This window comes from Pristiophorus japonicus, chromosome 4 (assembly GCF_044704955.1).
Source record: "Pristiophorus japonicus isolate sPriJap1 chromosome 4, sPriJap1.hap1, whole genome shotgun sequence".
In the NCBI taxonomy this organism is placed as follows: Eukaryota; Metazoa; Chordata; class Chondrichthyes; family Pristiophoridae; genus Pristiophorus; species Pristiophorus japonicus.
Genome location: NC_091980.1, coordinates 316,052,501 through 316,071,853, shown reverse-complemented (window position 1 = coordinate 316,071,853; position 19,353 = coordinate 316,052,501). Strand labels below are relative to the sequence as shown.

The 19,353-nt window shown below is 51.4% G+C and overlaps 1 protein-coding gene across 1 annotated transcript in view; it reads right to left on the bottom strand.

Moving 5' to 3' along the window:
- LOC139262805 (nesprin-2-like) overlaps positions 1-19,353 on the bottom strand; it is a 121,016-nt gene that overhangs the window by 48,548 nt on the left and 53,115 nt on the right. The window contains exons 6-10 of the mRNA XM_070877958.1: positions 15,714-15,864; positions 14,084-14,266; positions 9,356-9,493; positions 7,781-7,975; positions 4,624-4,912 (exon numbers count right to left, since the gene is read on the bottom strand). Of these exons, the coding sequence (XP_070734059.1) occupies positions 4,624-4,912; positions 7,781-7,975; positions 9,356-9,493; positions 14,084-14,266; positions 15,714-15,864 (956 nt within the window). The remainder of the gene's footprint in view (positions 1-4,623; positions 4,913-7,780; positions 7,976-9,355; positions 9,494-14,083; positions 14,267-15,713; positions 15,865-19,353) is intronic.

The window sequence follows — 19,353 nt, the reverse complement described above, 5'->3', positions numbered from 1 at the left end:
AGCAACAGCCAACATCTGGAGAATGAATCTTTTGGAAGTCAATGGTGGTGTGGTACTGAGCCACGTAGTGTGGCAGGTTTGATTCCCAGCCTGTGCTGTATTAGCTGACCCCAGGCGGTGTGGCGCTTGGGGTTGGGTGACTTGCCTCAGTGACCCTGGGCTAGGGGACTCTGTCCTGTTCAATATCCTCATCAATATCCAGTGATTTCTGCTACTGTGGTGCCTCAAGTATCCCCCTCTCTCTCCCTCCGCCCTCCTCGCTCTCCCTCCGCCCCCCCCTCTCTCTGACCCCCCCTCTCCTGTCCCCCCCCTCTCCCTTCCCCTCCGTCTCCGTCTCCCCCTCTGTCCCCCCCCCTCTCTCCTTCCCTCTCCCTCCCCGTCCCCCTCTGTGTCACTGAAATGAAGATGTGTTGCCCTCCCCCACCCCACCGCGGTGTTTCCCGGTTGCCAGGGACAATCTCCAAGGGCAGCCGGCTGCGACCTTCCCGCCAACCAGCCGGACAATCCGGGTCGGCCGCCGAGCGGGAAAGGGAGCAAGGTGATGATAATCAGCTCCTGCTGTTAAATTCGGCGGGACATCCCCATTCCCGGGGTTCTGCCAGCAAACCCGCTCTCGCCCCATAAAAATCCGGCTGCTTTATCCCGCGGGAGAATGGCTGGAAGGAGCGCGATTGCTGCACAACAATCGGGAGCAGCGCTCCCAAAGTGTGATCACATCTCCGGCTCCATTGGCCCCTCTCTTGGTGGGTGGGGGAGGGCAGCGCGGACCGTTTTAAATACTGCGCGTTCACAGTTTCCCGCGGTGATCCGGCTGCAGGGGGGGGAGATCCGGAGGGCCGCACGGCTTAAAGTGACCATCGCCCGCCTCGGTGACATAGGAAACACCGAAACATAGAAAATAGGTGCAGGAATAGGCCATTCGGCCCTTCTAGCCTGCACCGCCATTCAATGAGTTCATGGCTGAACATGCAACTTCAGTACCCCATTCCTGCTTTCTCACCATACCCCTTGATCCCCCTAGTAGTAAGGACTTCGTCTAACTCCTTTTTGAATATATTTAGTGAATTGGCCTCAACAACTTTCTATGGCAGAGAATTCCACAGGTTCACCACTCTCTGGGTGAAGAAGTTTCTCCTCATCTCGGTCCTAAATGGCTTACCCCTTATCCTTAGACTGTGACCTCTGGTTCTGGACTTCCCCAACATTGGGAACATTCTTCCTGCATCTAACCTGTCTAAACCCGTCAGAATTTTAAACGTTTCTATGAGATCCCCTCTCATTCTTCTGAACTCCAGTGAATACAAGCCCAGTTGATCCAGTCTTTCTTGATAGGTCAGTCCCACCATCCCGGGAATCAGTCTGGTGAACCTTCGCTGCACTCCCTCAATAGCAAGAATGTCCTTCCTCAGGTTAGGAGACCAAAACTGTACACAATACTCCAGGTGTGGCCTCACCAATGCCCTGTACAACTGTAGCAACACCTCCCTGCCCCTGTACTCAAATCCCCTCGCTATGAAGGCCAACATGCCATTTGCTTTCTTAACCGCCTGCTGCACCTGCATGCCAACCTTCAATGACTGATGTACCATGACACCCAGGTCTCGTTGCACCTCCCCTTTTCCTAATCTGTCACCATTCAGATAATAGTCTGTCTCTCTGTTTTTACCACCAAAGTGGATAACCTCACATTTATCCACATTATACTTCATCTGCCATGCATTTGCCCACTCACCTAACCTATCCAAGTCACTCTGCAGCCTCATAGCATCCTCCTCGCAGCTCACACTGTCACCCAACTTAGTGTAATCCGCAAATTTGGAGATACTACATTTAATCCCCTTGACTAAATCATTAATATACAGTGTAAACAGCTGGGGCCCCAGCACAGAACCTTGCGGTACCCCACTAGTCACTGCCTGCCATTCTGAAAAGTACCCATTTACTCCTACTCTTTGCTTCCTGTCTGCCAACCAGTTCTCAATCCACGTCAGCACACTACCCCCAATCCCATGTGCTTTAACTTTGCACATTAATCTCTTGTGTGGGACCTTGTCGAAAGCCTTCTGAAAGTCCAAATATACCACATCAACTGGTTCTCCCTTGTCCACTCTACTGGAAACATCCTCAAAAAATTCCAGAAGATTTGTCAAGCATGATTTCCCTTTCACAAATCTATGCTGACTTGGACCTATCATATCACCTCTTTCCAAATGCGCTGCTATGACATCCTTAATAATTGATTCCATCATTTTACCCACTACCGATGTCAGGCTATAATTCCCTGTTATCTCTCTCCCTCCTTTTTTAAAAAGTGGGGTTACATTAGCTACCCTCCACTCCATAGGAACTGATCCAGAGTCAATGGAATGTTGGAAAATGACTGTCAATGCCTCCGCTATTTCCAAGGCCATAGAAACATAGAAACATAGAAAATAGGTGCAGGAGTAGGCCATTCGGCCCTTCTAGCCTGCACCGCCATTCAATGAGTTCATGGCTGAACATTCAACTTCAGTACCCCATTCCTGCTTTCTCGCCATACCCCTTGATCCCCCTAGCAGTAAGGACCTCATCTAACCTCCTTAAGTACTCTGGGATGCAGTCCATCAGGCCCTGGGGATTTATCGGCCTTCAATCCCATCAACTTCCCCAACACAATTTCCCGACTAATAAGGATTTCCCTCAGTTCCTCCTCCTTACTAGACCCTCCGACCCCTTTTATATCCGGAAGGTTGTTTGTGTCCTCCTCAGTGAATACCGAACCAAAGTACTTGTTCAATTGGTCCGCCATTTCTTTGTTCCCCGTTATGACTTCCCCTGATTCTGACTGCAGGGGACCCATGTTTGTCTTTACTAACCTTTTTCTCTTTACATATCTATAGAAACTTTTGCAATCCGTCTTAATGTTCCCTGCAAGCTTCTTCTCGTACTCCATTTTCCCTGCCCTAATCAAACCCTTTGTCCTCCTCTGCTGAGTTCTAAATTTCTCCCAGTCCCCGGGTTCGCTGCTATTTCTGGCCAATTTGTATGCCACTTCCTTGGCTTTAATACTATCCCTGATTTCCCTTGATAGCCACGGTTGAGCCACCTTCCCTTTTTTATTTTTACGCCAGACAGGAATGTACAATTGTTGTAATTCATCCATGCGGTCTCTAAATGTCTGCCATTGCCCACCCCTTCAGTATCATTCGCCAATCTATCCTAGCCAATTCACGCCTCATACCTTCAAAGTTACCCTTCTTTAAGTTCTGGACCATGATCTCTGAACTAACTGTTTCATTCTCCATCCTAATGCAGAATTCCACCATATTATGGTCACTCTTCCCCAAGGGGCCTCGCACAACGAGATTGCTAATTAATCCTCTCTCATTACACAACACCCAGTCTAAGATGGCCTCCCCCCTAATTGGTTCCTCGACATATTGGTCTAAAAAACCATCCCTTATGCACTCCAGGAAATCCTCCCCCACCGTATTGCTTCCAGTTTGGTTAACCCAATCTATGTGCATATTAAAGTCACCCATTATAACTGCTGCACCTTTATTGCATGCACCCCTAATTTCCTGTTTGATGCCCTCCCCAACATCACTACTACTGTTTGGAGGTCTGTACACAACTCTCACTAACGTTTTTTGCCCTTTGGTGTTCTGCAGCTCTACCCATATAGATTCCACATCATCCAAGCTAATGTCTTTCCTAACTACTGCATTAATCTCCTCTTTAACCAGCAATGCTACCCCACCTCCTTTTCCTTTTATTCTATCCTTCCTGAATGTTGAATACCCCTGGATGTTGAGTTCCCAGCCCTGATCATCCTGGAGCCACGTCTCCGTAATCCCAATCACATCATATTTGTTAACATCTATTTGCACAGTTAATTCATCCACCTTATTACGGATACTCCTTGCATTAAGACACAAAGCCTTCAGGCTTGCTTTTTTAACACCCTTTGTCCTTTTAGAAGGTCAGCAACAGGGCAAAGGTCAAGGCACCATCGCACGGGAGAGAGCGGAGACATGAACGCACAAGCCTGGCTGAGGGGTCGTTCCCTCCGTCCGTTTCCCCGCCCCCCCCGCCCCCACACACACAATGATACAGAAAAGAATCACATTAACTATTCTGCTGTTGAGTTGTGGAGGGAGCCAATTGAACGACTCCCTGTTGAACTTTCTTTGACCGCAGAAACAATCAGATGGATTTGAATCCCAAGGTGTTATTGGAGGAAGAGCAGGAGACTTCTCTCGGTGACCTGGAGCCAACATTCCTCCCTCAACCCAACTCCACGCCATCAAAAGAACTCAGATCATCTGGTATAAAAACAGGAACTGCTGGAAATCTCAGCGGGTCAGTCAGCATCAGTGGAGAGGAAGCAGAGTTAACGTTTCGGTCATTTATCTCATTGCTGTTTGCAGGATCTTGCGAAATGGCTTCCCTACATTACAACAGTGAGGATACTTCACGGGTTGCGAAGCGTGTTGGGATGCGCGGGGGACGCGAGAGGAGACGCAAGGTTCTTTCTGTCTCGCACAAGCCCTTTGCGGAGGGGGTGCTCGGTCCCGGCAGTGGGTGGTTCCCGTGGTCTGTGCACAGCAAGCCAGGCCGGGCAGATTGCTCAGCAAGCGGTACCTGATAAAGTACTGAAGTACAGGCTGTCCTGTTCGTCCTCGTGAGAGGAGGACCCTCCCACATCCACCGTGTGATCCCACTCCAGGGGGATGGAGTCCACGCTGACCGGGGTCTCGCAGCCCGACCTCTCGTGTTGCTGCGTCGCCCCCGGGGGGGTGAGGTGACCAAAGGACTCCGGAGCGGCCAGCCCAGGGCCCCCAGCCTGCTCCCGCCAGCTCACGTTCTGCAACTCGACGCCCCCTTCCGTGTCGGCCTCCTTGTCAGACAGATCCTTCTCCTCATCAAACACCTGCAGTGGGGCCAGGAAAACAGGCATTAGGCACCAACCAAACCCAGTCATCGCTTCCAGGTAGCTACCCAACAGGGTGGAGCATCTGGGACATCCAACCTGTGCCTTCACCTGTGTAAACTCAACCCATTCAGGGACCCTACCCCACCCATTCAATCCCCCCCCCCCCCAGCCCATGTACACTCTCCCCAATCCATTCAATCCCCCCCCCCCCTAGCCCATGTACTCTCCCCAATCCATTCAATCCCCCACCCCCCCCCCCCAGCCCATGTACACTCTCCCCAATCCATTCAATCCCCCCCCCCCCCAGCCCATGTACACTCTCCCCAATCCATTCAATCCCCCCCCCCCCCAGCCCATGTACACTCTCCCCAATCCATTCAATCCCCCCCCCCCAGCCCATGTACACTCTCCTCACCCATTCAATCCCCTCCCCCCACAGCCCATGTACACTCTCCCCAATCCATTCAATCCCCCCCCCCCCAGCCCATGTACACTCTCCCTAATCCATTCAATCCCCTCTCCCCAGCCCATGTACACTCTCCCCACCCATTCAATCCCCCCCCCCAGCCCATGTACTCTCCCCAATCCATTCAATCCCCCACCCCCAGCCCATGTACACTCTCCCTAATCCATTCAATCCCCTCTCCCCAGCCCATGTACACTCTCCCCACCCATTCAATCCCCCCCCCAGCCCATGTACACTCTCCTCACCCATTCAATCCCCTCCCCCCACAGCCCATGTACACTCTCCCCAATCCATTCAATCCCCCCCCCCAGCCCATGTACACTCTCCCCAATCCATTCAATCCCCCCCCGCAACCCATGTACACTCTCCCCACCCATTCAATCCCCCCCCGCAACCCATGTACACTCTCCCCACCCATTCAATCCCCCCCACAGCCCATGTACACTCTCCCCACCCATTCAATCCCCCCCCCAGCCCATGTACACTCTCCCCACCCATTCAATCCCCCCCTCCCATGGCCCATGTACACTCTCCCCACCCATTCAATCCCCCCCACAGCCCATGTACACTCTCTCCACCCATTCAATCCCCTCCCACAGCCCATGTACACTCTCCCCTATCACGGATGCTACCCACCCATTTAAACTCCAGAGGGATAATTCTGTATAAATATTCTGATATCCAAAGATAGTTAAAAAGGATCGTGCAACACCAACCACCCCCACACCTTCTGTTATTTGGCACTTTCCGCTGATTATAAGGTCGATGCCCCTGATTGTGAGTAGAATGGGCCTGTACTCTGGAGTTTAGAAGAATGGGAGGTGATCTCACTGAAACATGTAGGAGTCTGAGGGAGATTGACAGGGTAGATATTGAGAGGTTGTTTCCCCTGGCTGGGGAGTCTAGAACCAGGGTACACAATCTCAGGATAAGGGGTTGGCCATTTACATTAACAACAACTTGTATTTATATAGCACCTTTAATGTAGTGAAACATCCCAAGACGCTTCACAGGAGTACTGAGATTAAAAATTTGACACCGAGCCACATAAGTAGAAATTAGCACAGGCTTGGTCAAAGAGGTAGGTTTTAAGGAGCATCTTGAAAGAGGAAAGAGAGATAGAGAGGTGGAGAGGTTTAGGGAGGGAGTTCCAGAGCTTGGGGCCCAGGCAACAGAAGGCACAGCCACCAATGGTGGAGCGATTATAATCAGCGATGCTCAAGAGAGCAGAATTAGAGGAGCGCAGACATCTCGGGGATTGTGGGGCTGGAGGAGATTATAGAGATAGGGAGGAGCGAGGGCCAAGGAGGGATTTGAAAATGAGGATAAGAATTTTGAAATCGAGACATTGCTTAACCGGGAGCCAATGTAGGTCAGCGAGCACAGGGGGTGATGGGTGAGCGGGACTTGGTGCGAGTTAGGACACGGACAGCCGAGTTTTGGATCCCTTCTAGTTTACGTAGGGTAGAATGTGGGAGGCCAGCCAGGCGTGCGCTGGAATAGTCAAGTCTAGAGGTAACAAAGGCACGGATGAGGGTTTCAGCAGCAGATGAGCTGAGGCAGGAGTGGATACTGGCGATGTTACGGAGGTGGAAATAGACGGTTTTAATTATGCTGCGGATATGAGGTCGAAAGCTCATTTCAGGGTCAAATATGACACCCAGGTTGCGAACAGTCTGGTTCACCCTCAGACAGGAGTTGGGGAGAGGGATGGAGTCAGTGGCGAGGGAACGGAGTTTGTGGCGGGGACCGATGACAATGGCTTCGGTCTTCCCAATATTTAATTGGAGAAAGTTTTTGCTCATCCAGCACTGGATGTGGGACAAGCAGTCTGGCAATTCAGAGACTGTGGAGGTGTCGGGGGAAGTGGGGGTGAGGTAGAGCTGGGTGTCAGCGTACATGTGGAGACTGACGCTGTGTTTCCAGATGATGTCGCCAAGGGGTAACATGTAGATGAGAAATAGGAGGGGGCCAAGGATAGATCCTTGAGGGACACCAGAGGTAACGATGCCGGGGTGGGAAGAGAAGCCGATGCAGGAGATTCTCGGGCTACGATTAGATAGATAAGAATGGAGTGAAATGAGCAGAAATTTCTTCACTCAGAAGATTGTGAATCTTTGGCATTCTCTAACCCAGAGGGCTGTGGATGCTGAGTCTCTGAGTATATTCAAAGCTGAGATGGACAGATTTTTGGGCACTAGGGGAATCGAGGGATATGGAAATCAGGCGGGAAAGTGGAGTTGAGGTTGAAGATCAGCTATGATCTTATTGAATGGCGGGGCAGGCTCGAGGGGCCGAATGGCCGACTCCTGCTCCTAATTCTTATGTTCTTGTAGTGTCAGTGGCGTTGATCACAAAGTTAATGGACCTGATTTTGAGAAAATTCGAAGGTTAATTACCGGTCGTTTGGACATGAGCCTCTGGTGGAAGCGAGCAACCCGCCCGAACACCTCCTGGCAATATGCATGGAGCTCCTCCAGCTCGTCCTCAATGACCGTGGCGTCCATCGGCTCGATCTTGGTGATCAGCATCTCCCCGGAGACGATGAGCTGGTCAATCTTGTTCGTATTGAGGGTGATCTCCTGCTGGAAGGCCTGCCACAACGGCAAAACACAAGCATAGTCGGAGAATGGTGGGTGCTGCCCGGAACAGAGCCACGCCGGCTCACGCCCGAACCCTGGTACCTCCGACTCAAGAAATCCACCCAACCTTCCCCCATCCTCCAATCGGACACCAAATCTCATCCCAGCCGCTCATCGAGATCCACGCCCGTTCATCTAGCCGCGCCCACCCCCAATGGTTCCCCAGTTTAAATGCAAACCTCGCCAAGTAGCATGGAACTGATTTGGCTCTTGTCGGAAGAAGAGCGGGCCATAATTGGCCTCAGTACCCTCGGGCTTGGCCGGGGAAGTAAATCAGCCAGGGTATCTGCTCCTGATCAACTTTCAGGGAACTTCTACATCCGCCCGAGGGGGCAGACGGGGCCTCGGTTTAACGTTTCATCCGAAAGACAACGCCTCCAACAGTGCAGCGCTCCCTCAGTACTGCGGCACTCCCTCAACTGCCCCTCCGACAGTGCGGCGCTCCCTCAGTACTGTCCCTCCGACACTGCGGCACACCCTCAGTACTGCCCCTTCGACAGTGCGGCGCTCCCTCAGTACTGCCCCTCCGACAGTGCGGCGCTCCCTCAGTACTGCCCCTCCGACAGTGCGGCGCTCCCTCAGTACTGCCCCTCCGACAGTGCAGCGCTCCCTCAGTACTGCCCCTCCGACAGTGCAGCACTCCCTCAGCACTGCCCCTCCGACAGTGCAGCACTCCCTCAGTACTGCCCCTCCGACAGTGCAGCACTCCCTCAGTACTGCCCCTCCGACAGTGCAGCACTCCCTCAGTACTGCCCCTCCGACAGTGCAGCACTCCCTCAGTACTGCCCCTCCGACAGTGCAGCACTCCCTCAGTACTGCCCCTCCGACAGTGCAGCACTCCCTCAGTACTGCCCCTCCGACAGTGCGGAGCTCCTTCAGTACTGCACCTCTGACAGTGCGGGGCTCCCTCAGTACAGCCCTCCGACAGTGCGGGGCTCCCTCAGTACTGCCTCTCCGACAGTGCGGGGCTCCCTCAGTACTGCCCCTCCGACAGTGCGGGGCTCCCTCAGTACTGCACTGGGAGTGTCAGCCTCGGTTATTGGCTCAAGTCTCTGGCGTGGGACTTGACCCCACGGCTTTATGACACGAAGAGTGCTCCCCACTGAGCCACGGCTGACACTCAAGGTTTACAACTGTATTGAACTAAATATCCTGGGTGTCCTCGGCCAATATCTATCCCTCAGATCACTAATAAAATCAGCTCGTGGATCTCAGTGCTGCTTTAATTCTGGGATCTTGCAGTGTGTCAATGCATACATTCCGGTACAGAATAACGTGTACCAATAGGCACTGTGCTGGACCGCGTATACGAGGAGGCAAAGTTACACTTACATTCAGCTGTCGCACTTTGTCGTCGATGTCGCTCTCAGAGAAATGCTCCACATTGGTGAGCTGCAGGTCCATTTCGGTGAGCCAAACCAGGATACCGTCCCTGGAGCTTTCAAACTCTTCCCTCTGGTTCGTGAAGTACTGCGGAACGGGGAGGGAAAGAGGAATGATTGCAGGATTCTCCGTCAGTGTGGCACTGGGTGCTGTGGAGGTCAGAGTAACTCCCAGTGTGTGTGGTGTTACTCTGCGGGGGAGCGGTGGCATCTCTTCGGGAAGTTACACCCGAAATTACACCCATTCATATGCGCCCATTGTCTAGTTACACTCAAACTTCCCGCCAATCCCATCAGCAAATGGTGGAACTCAAAAGTGGGAGTGAACAATCAGGGGGTGCAGGAAAGTGCCGAACTGACACCACTCCGGAAGCAGGAAATTAAAGATTCCAGCCCTCTAACCATCTCCCAAGCTCATGGTCCACAGGGCTGTAGTGATACCCATCCTCCTGTATGGCTCAGAGACATGGACCATGTACAGAGACACCTCAAATCGCTGGAGAAATACCACCAACGATGTCTCCGCAAGATCCTGCAAATCCCCTGGGAGGACAGATGCACCAACGTCAGTGTTCTCGATCAGGCCAACATCCCCAGCATCGAAGCACTGACCACACTCGATCAGCTCCGTCGGGCGGGCCACATTGTTCACATGCCTGACATGAAACTCCCAAAGCAAGCGCTCTACTCGGAACTCCTTCACGGCAAGCGAGCCCCAGGTGGGCAGAGTAGGCGTTTCAAGGACACCCTCAAAGCCTCCTTAATAAAATGCAACATTCAGGAAGGATTGACAGAAAGGAAAAGGAGGTGGGGTAGCATTGCTGGTTAAAGAGGAAATTAACACAATAGTAAGGAAGGACATTAGCCTGGATGTTCTGAAATCTGTATGGGTGGAGCTACGGAATACCAAAGGGCAGAAAACGTTAGTAGGAGTTGTGTACAGACCACCAAACAGTAGTAGTGAGGTTGGGGACAGCATCAAACAAGAAATTAGGGATGTGTGCAATAAAGGTACAGCAGTTATCATGGGCGACTTTAATCTACATATAGATTGCGCTAACCAAACTGGTAGCAATGCGGTGGAGGAGGATTTCCTGGAGTGTATTAGGGATGGTTTTCGAGACCAATATGTCGAGGAACCAACTGGAGGGCTGGCCATCCTAGACTGGGTGATGTGTAATGAGAAAGGACTAATGAGCAATCTTGTTGTGCGAGGCCTCTTGGAGAAGAGTGACCATAATATGGTAGAATTCTTTATTAAGATGGAGAGTGACACAGTTAATTCAGACACTAGGGTCCTGAACGTAAGGAAAGGTAACTTCGATGGTTTGAGGCGTGAATTGGCTAGAATAGACTGGCAAATGATACTTAAAGGGTTGACGGTGGATAGGCAATGGTAAACATTTATAGATCACATGGATGAACTTCAACAATTGTACATCCCTGTCTGGAGTAAAAATAAAACAGGGAAGGTGGCTCAACCGTGGCTAACAAGGGAAATTAGGGATAGTGTTAAATCCAAGGAAGAGGCATATAAATTGGCCAAAAAAAGCAGCAAACCTGAGGACTGGGAGAAATTTAGAATTCAGCAAAGGAGGACAAGGGGTTTAATTAGGAGGGGGAAAATAGAGTATGAGAGGAAGCTTGCTGGGAACATAAAAACTGACTGCAAAAACTTCTATAGAAATGTGAAGAGAAAAAGATTAGTGAAGACAAACGTAGGTCCCTTGCAGTCAGAATCAGGTGAATTTATAATGGGGAACAAAGAAATGGCAGACCAATTGAACAAATACTTTGGTTCTGTCTTCACGAAGGCAGACACAAATAACTTTCCGGAAATTGTCTGCATCCCAGAGTACTTAAGGAAGTGGCCCTAGAAATAGTGGATGCATTGGTGATCATTTTCCAACAGTCTATCGACGCTGGATCAGTTCCGATGTCTGGAGGGTAGCTAATTTAACACCACTTTTTAAAAAAAGAGGGAGAGAGAAAACAGGGGATTATAGACCGGTTAGCCTGACATCAGTAGTGGGGAAAATGTTGGAATCAATTATTAAAGATGAAATAGCAGCGCATTTGGAAAGCAGTGACAGGATCGGTCCAAGTCAGCATGGATTTAAGAAAGGGAAATCATGCTTGGCAAATCTTCTGGAATTTTTTGAAGATGTAACTAGTAGAGTGGACAAGGGAGAACCAGTGGATGTGGTGTATTTGGACTTTCAAAAGGCTTTTGACAAGGTCCCACACAAGAGATTGGTGTGCAAAATTAAAGCACATATATTGGGGGTAATGTATTGACGTGGATAGAGAACTGGTTGGCAGACAGGAAGCAGAGAGTTGGGGTAAACGGGTCCTTTTCAGAATGGCATGCAGTGACTAGTGGGGTGCCGCAGGGCTCAGTGCTGGGACCTCAGTTATTTTCAATATACATCAATGATTTAGATGAAGGAATTGAGTGTAATATCTCCAAGTTTGCAGATGACACTAAGCTGGGTGGTGGTGCGAGCTGTAAGGAGGATGCTAAGAGGCTGCAGGGTGACTTGGACAGGTTAGGTGAGTGGGCAAATGCATGGCAGATGCAGTATAATGTGGATAAATGTGAGGTTATCCACTTTGGGGGCAAAAACACGAAGGCAGAATATTATCTGAATGGCGGCAGATTAGGAAAAGGGAAGGTGCAACGAGACCTGGGTGTCATGGTACATCAGTCATTGAAAGTTGGCATGCAGGTACAGCAGGCGGTGAAGAAGGCAAATGGCATGTTGGCATTCATAGCTAGGGGATTTGAGTATAGGAGCAGGGAGGTCTTACTGCAGTTGTACAGAGCCTTGGTGAGACCTCACCTGGAATATTGTGCTCAGTTTTGGTCTCCTAATCTGAGGAAGGACGTTCTTGCTATTGAGGGAGTACAGCGAAGGTTCACCAGACTGATTCCCGGGATGGCGGGACTGACATATGAATCGACTGGGCCTGTATTCATTGGAGTTTAGAAGAATGAGAGGGGATCTCATAGAAACATATTAAATTCTGACGGACTGGACAGGTTAGATGCGGAAAGAATGTTCCCGATGTTGGGGAAGTCCAGAACCAGGGCTCACAGTCTAAGGATAAGGGGTAAGCCATTTAGGACCGAGATGAGGAGAAACTTCTGCACTCAGAGAGTTGTTAACCTGTGGAATTCCTTACCGGAGAGAGTTGTTGATGCCAGTTCGTTAGATATATTCAAGAGGGAGTTAGATGTGACATTTACGGCTAAAGGGATCAAGGGGTATGGAGAGAAAGCAGGAAAGGGGTACTGAGGGAATGATCAGCCATGATCTTAGTGAATGGTGGTGCAGGCTCGAAGGGCCGAATGGCCTACTCCTGCACCTATTTTCTATGTTTCTATCCCCACTGACACCTGGGAGTCCCTGACCAAAGACCGCCCTAAGTGGAGGAAGTGCATCCGGGAGGGCGCTGAGCACCTCGAGTCTCGTCGCCGAGAGCATGCAGAAACCAAGCGCAGGCAGCGGAAGGAGCGTGCGGCAAACCAGTCCCACCCTCCCCTTCCCTCAACCACTGTCTGTCCCAGCCGCGACAGAGACTGTAATTCCCGTATTGGACTGTTCAGTCACCTGACACCTCACTTTTAGAGTGGAAGCAAGTCTTCCTCGACTCCGAGAGACGGCCTATCAGATGCGCATCAGGCACAGCCTGCAGTCGGGGAAAGTTTCGCAATTCTTCACGCGACACATGCCATCAGAATCAGAAAATATAGAGCAGCTCTCCCTCTCGATTTTAAAAAAATAGCGGGACTACTAGTAATAAAACTCCAGAAAAATGTTTTTGTTTCTTGCTGCCCCTGAAATTCTGGGTTTAATTTTACTCCCGCCTTGAGCCAGTGTAACTGCAGGAAATTCCCACGTACGGCTCGGTAGCCTGGGGACAGAGACATTATAATGAGTGTTTTGGCGCAGGGGTCGATCGATTGAGCGGGGGGTAAATGAGCGAGGAAATTGGGATGCAGCATAATCGCAAGTGTGACACACTCGCACCCCCAAGTTTCCTCAATGTTCCACAGCGGGAATTTGCTTCATGCCCCGATTACACCCAGTCTCTGGGCCCAAATATTCCACCCCACGGTGTGCAAACACAATGTGCGCCAGGGTGAGAGGCTGAATGGGCCTCCTCCTGTTCCTGTGTAACAGGCTCGAGTGGCTGAATGGGCCTCCTCCTGTTCCTGTGTAACAGGCTCGAGTGGCTGAATGGGCCTCCTCCTGTTCCTGTGTAACAGGCTCGAGTGGCTGAATGGCCCTCCTCCTGTTCCTGTGTAACAGGCTCGAGGGGCTGAATGGGCCGCCTCCTGTTCCTGTGTAACAGGCTCGAGGGGCTGAATGGGCCTCCTCCTGTTCCTGTGTAACAGGCTCGAGGGGCTGAATGGGCCGCCTCCTGTTCCTGTGTAACAGACTCGAGGGGCTGAATGGGCCTCCTCCTGTTCCTGTGTAACAGACTCGAGGGGCTGAATGGCCTCCTCCTGTTCCTGTGTAACAGGCTCGAGGGGCTGAATGGCCACCTCCTGTTCCTGTGTAACAGGCTCGAGGGGCTGAATGGCCACCTCCTGTGCTGTAAGATTCTGTTCCTATGGAAACCATGCAAACCACCCGCTCTAGCGATGAGCCAGCTCCGTGGCCAGAGTTACCTTGAGCCTGCGTAAGATGGCGGCAATGCGTTTTTGGAGGCTGTCCCAGCGTTGGTTGCCCTCGTGCACCATCTGCTTGAGGCGGCTGGAGGAGTCGGTACGATTCTCTCTCGCCAGGCGCCTGTACTGCTTGTTGATCAGCTCCAGCTGGGTCAGACTCTCGTGAACCTGTCTCTGGAAAGTCTGCGGCACAACAACAAATCAGAGAGTCACTCACTGCGGGAGGAGGCCCTTCAGCCCATCTTTGAAAGAGCGATTACTCCCACTTCCCCCCTGTTCTTTCCCCGTACCCCTGCAATTTTTTCCTTTTCACGTATTAATCCAATGAAAGTTGAATCTGCTTCCACCGCCCTTTCAGTCAGAACATTCCAGATCACAACATCTCACTGCGTAAAAACACTCTCCTCCTCTCCGCCAGTCACCGTAAATCTGTGTCCTCTGGTTACCGTCCCTCCCACCACGGCAAACCGCTTCTCCTCATTTTACTCTTTGTCAAGGCCCTTCGTAATTCTGAACACCTCGATCAAATCTCCTCTCGGCCTTCTCTGCTCCCAGGGGAACAACCCCAGCTTCTCCAGTCTATCCCCGTCACTGAAGTCCCTCATCCCGGGAACCATTCCAGTAAATCCCCTCTGTACCCCTCCCCAATGGTGCATGTCAGGAGGGGTCTGTCACCATCTCTCTCTTTCTCTCCCTCATCACCAACACAGATCGGGAACTAGCGAGGTACAGGGCCGGCCTTTCCAGAAATCTGCCCGGGAGGGGCTGGTGGGTGGGGGGAGGGAGGGGAGGGGAGGGAAGGGGAGGGGAGGGGAGGGCGAGGGCGAGGGGGAGGTGGGTGGGTGTGGGGAGGGGAGGGGGAGGGGGAGGGGCTGGTGGGTGGGGGGTTGGGGAGAGGGGGAGGGGGAGGTGGGTGGGTGTGGGGAGGGAGGGGAGGGGAGGGGAAGGGGAGGGGGAGGTGGGTGGGTGTGGGGAGGGAGGGGAGGGGAGGGGGAGGGGCTGGTGGGTGGGGGGAGGGGAGGGGAGGGGGAGGGGCTGGTGGGTGGGGGGAGGGGGGACTGGTGGGAGGCGGGGGGGGGGGAGGGGAACAAGAGCAGGGGGGTGTAAAATGGACTCTTGCTGCTCGTCTGCCCATTTTTACTCCGCCCCCACCCACCACCGCAGTCAAAGCGCAAAGTTAGAATCATAGGATCGGTATCATCACAGGCCGTCCCTCGAAGCGAGGATGACTTGCTTCCACGCCAAAAAAAGGGATGAGTTCACAGGTGTTTCAATGAAGGACCCAAGTATCTTGGCCTTTATTGCAAAGGGGATGGAGTATAAAAGCAGGGAAGTCTTGCTATAGTTATACAGGGTATTGGTGAGGCCACACCTGGAATACTGCGCCCCCTCGCTCGGTCCGCCCATTCAGAGCTCCTCCCCCTCGCTTGGTCCCGCCCATTCAGAGCTCCGCCCCCTCGCTCGGTCCCGCCCGTTCCGAGCTCCTCCCCCTCGCTTGGTCCCGCCCGTTCAGAGCTCCTCCCCCTTTCTCGGTCCGCCCGTTCAGAGCTCCTCCCCCTCGCTTGGTCCGCCCATTCCGAGCTCCGCCCCCTCGCTCGGTCCGCCCATTCCGAGCTCCGCCTCCACTCACCTCGAACTTTTTCAGTTCCTCTTTGGCAAGTGTGTACAAGACCTGTGAAGAGTTGGGCTGAGCCGCGGTCCGCTCGGCCTCCTTCAGCCAGTCCTCAAAGCGGGAGTAGTCATCCAGAAACTTTTGCCAAAGCCGCCACGTCTCCTCGATCCTGCGGCGGTAAAGAAAGCAGATGCCGTTACCGCTCTGCCCCAATGCCCCGCGGTACAGGCATCGCCAGCACACTCGAACCCACAGCAACCTCAGCCACTTATTCCTTGCTATAGTTATACAGGGTATTGGTGAGGCCACACCTGGAATACTGCGCCCCCTCGCTCGGTCCGCCCGTTCAGAGCTCCTCCCCCTCGCTTGGTCCCGCCCGTTTAGAGCTCCTCCCCCTTGCTCGGTCCGCCCGTTCAGAGCTCCTCCCCCTCGCTTGGTCCCGCCCGTTCAGAGCTCCTCCCCCTCGCTCGGTCCGCCCATTCAGAGCTCCTCCCCCTCGCTTGGTCCCGCCCGTTCAGAGCTCCTCCCCCTCGCTCGGTCCGCCCATTCCGAGCTCCGCCTCCACTCACCTCGAACTTTTTCAGCTCCTCAGAACAGCTAATGGAATTTGGCCGTTAAATGAGTCAGAAGATCGTAGGTTCAAGTCCCACTCCAGTGACTTGAACCCATAATCCAGGCCGACACTCCCAGTGGAGTGCTGAGGGAGTGCGGCACTGTCAGAGGTGCCGACTTTCGGATGAGATATTAACCCGAGACCCCATCTCTCTCTCAGATGGATGTAAAAGATCCCATGGCACTATTCGAAGAAGAGCAGGGGAGTTGCTGCCGCGTTTCCTACATAACAACAGTGACCACAATTCAACAGTACTTCATTGGCTTTAAAGCACTTTGGGATGTCTTGAGATGATGAAAGACGCTACATCTCAAGGGGGCTGGAATACAAATGGGAGAAAGTTATGTTACAGTTGTACAAAGTTCTGGTCAGACCCTATCGGGAGTAACAGCGTTCAATTCTGGGCCCCTCCCCTCAGGAAGGAGATATTGGCCTGGGAGGGGGAGCCACGCTGATTCACCAGAACGATACCGGGGCTTAAGGGTTAAATTAAGAGACCAGGCTGCATAAACTTGGCATATATTCCCTTGAATTGAGAAGATTAAGGGGTGAGCTGACTGAGGTGCTTAAGATGATTAAGGGATTTGATATGGTGTTTAGAGAGAAGCGATTTCCTCTGGTGGGGGGAGTCCAGAACAAGGGGCAGAACCTTCAAATTACAGCCAGGCCGTTCAGGGGTGATGTCAGGAAGCACTTCTTCACACTAAGGGGCGTGGGAATCTGTAACTCTCTCCCCCAAAAGGGTCAATGCTGGGGGTCAATTGGAGCATTCAAAGCTGAGATCGATAGATTTTTGTTGGGAAAGCGTATCAAGGGATATGGAGCAATGGCGGATAAATTAGGTGGAGATACAAATCACCCTTAATCTAATAGAATGGCACAACAGGCTTGAGCAGCGGAATGGCCTCCTTATTGCTCAAAAATCTCTCTATCTCCACCTTAAATATATCGACTCTGACTCAGATCCTATGGACTGGAGGGTAGCTAATGTAACACCACTTTTTAAAAAAGGATAGCGAGAGAAAACGGGTAATTATAGACCGGTTAGCCTGACATCAGTGGTGGGGAAAATGTTGGAATCAATTATTAAAGATGAAATAGCAGCACATTTGGAAAGCAGTGACAGGATCAGTCCAAGTCAGCATGGATTTATGAAAGAGAAATCATGCTTGACAAATTTTCTAGAATTTTTTGAGGATGTAACTAGCAGAGTGGACAAAGGAGAACCAGTGGATGTGGTGTATTTGGACTTTCAAAAGGCTTTTGACAAGGTCCCACACAAGAGATTGGTGTGCAAAATCAAAGCACATGGTATTGGGGGTAATGTACTGACGTGGATAGAGAACTAGTTGGCAGACAGGAAACAGAGAGTCAGGATAAACGGGTCCTTTTCAGAATGGTAGGCAGTGACTAGTGGAGTGCCGCAGGGCTCAGTGCTGGGACCCCAGCTCTTTACAATATACATCAATGATTTAGATGAAGGAATTGAGTGTAATATCTCCAAGTTTGTAGATGACACTAAACTGGGTGGCGGTGTAAGCTGTGAGGAGGATGCCAAGAGGCTGCAGGGTGACTTGGACAGGTTAAGTGAGTGGGCAAATGCATGGCAGATGCAGTGTAATATGGGTAAATGTGAGGTTATCCACTTTGGTGGCAAAAACAGGAAGACAGAATATTATCTGAATGGCGGCAGATTAGGAAAAGGGGAGGTGCAATGAGACTTGGTTGTCATGGTACATCAGTCATTGAAAGTTGAAGAAGGCAAATGGCATGTTGGCCTTCATAGCTAGGGGATTTGAGTATAGGAGCAGGGAGGTCTTACTGCAGTTGTACAGGGCCTTGGTGAGACCTCACCTGGAACATTGTGTTCAGTTTTGGTCTCCTAATCTGAGGAAGGACGTTCTTGCTATTGAGGGAGTGCAGCGAAGGTTCACCAGACTGATTCCCAGGATGGCAGGACTAACATATGAGGAGAGACTGGATCGACTGGGCCTTTATTCACTGGAGTTTAGAAAAATGAGAGGGGATCTCATAGAAACATATAAAATTCCGACGGGACTGGACAGGTTAAATGCAGCAAGATTGTTTCCGATGTTGGGGAAGTCCAGAACCAGTCTAAGGATAAGGGGTAGGCCATTTAGGACTGAGATGAGGAGAAACTTCTTCACTCAGAGAGTGGTGAACCTGTGGAATTCTCTACCGCAGAGATTTGTTGAGGCCAGTTCATTGGATATATTCAAGAGGGAGTTAGATGTGGCCCTTACGGCTAAAGGGATCAAGGGGTATGGAGAGAAAGCAGGAAAGGGGTACTGAGGTGAATGATCAGCCATGATCTTATTGAATGGTGGTGCAGGCTCGAAGGGCCGAATGGCCTACTCCTGCACCTATTTTCTATGTTTCTATTCAATGACCCAGCCTCCACAGCTCTCTGGGCCAGAGAATTCCACGGATTTACAACCCTCTGAGAGAAGAAATTCCTCCTGATCTCAGTTTTAAATGCTCGGCCCCTTTTATGCCCCCTAGTTCTAGTCTCCCCCATCGGTAGAAATATCCTCTCTGCAACCACCTTGTCGAGCCCCCTCATTATTTTGTACGTTTTGATAAGATCACCTCTCATTCTTCTGAACTCCAATGTGTACAGGCCCAACCTACTCAACCTTTCCTCATAAGTCAACCCCCTCATCTCCCGAATCAACCGAGTGAACCTTCTCTGAACAGCCTCCAATGCAAGTATATCCTTCCTGAAATACGGAGACCAAAACTTTACGCAGTGCTCCAGGTGTGGACTCACCAATACCCTGTACAGTTGTAGCAGGACTTCTCTGCTTTTGTAATAAAGGCCAACATTCCATTTGCCTTCCTGTTCACTTGCGAATCTTTTGTGTTTCATGCACAAGGACCCCCAGGTCCCTCTGTACTGCAGCACGTTGCAATTTTTCTCTATTTAAATTATAATTTGCTTTTCTATTATTTCTGCCAAAGTGGATAACCTCACATTTTCCCACATTTTACTCCATCTGCCAAATGTTTGCCCACTCACTTAAC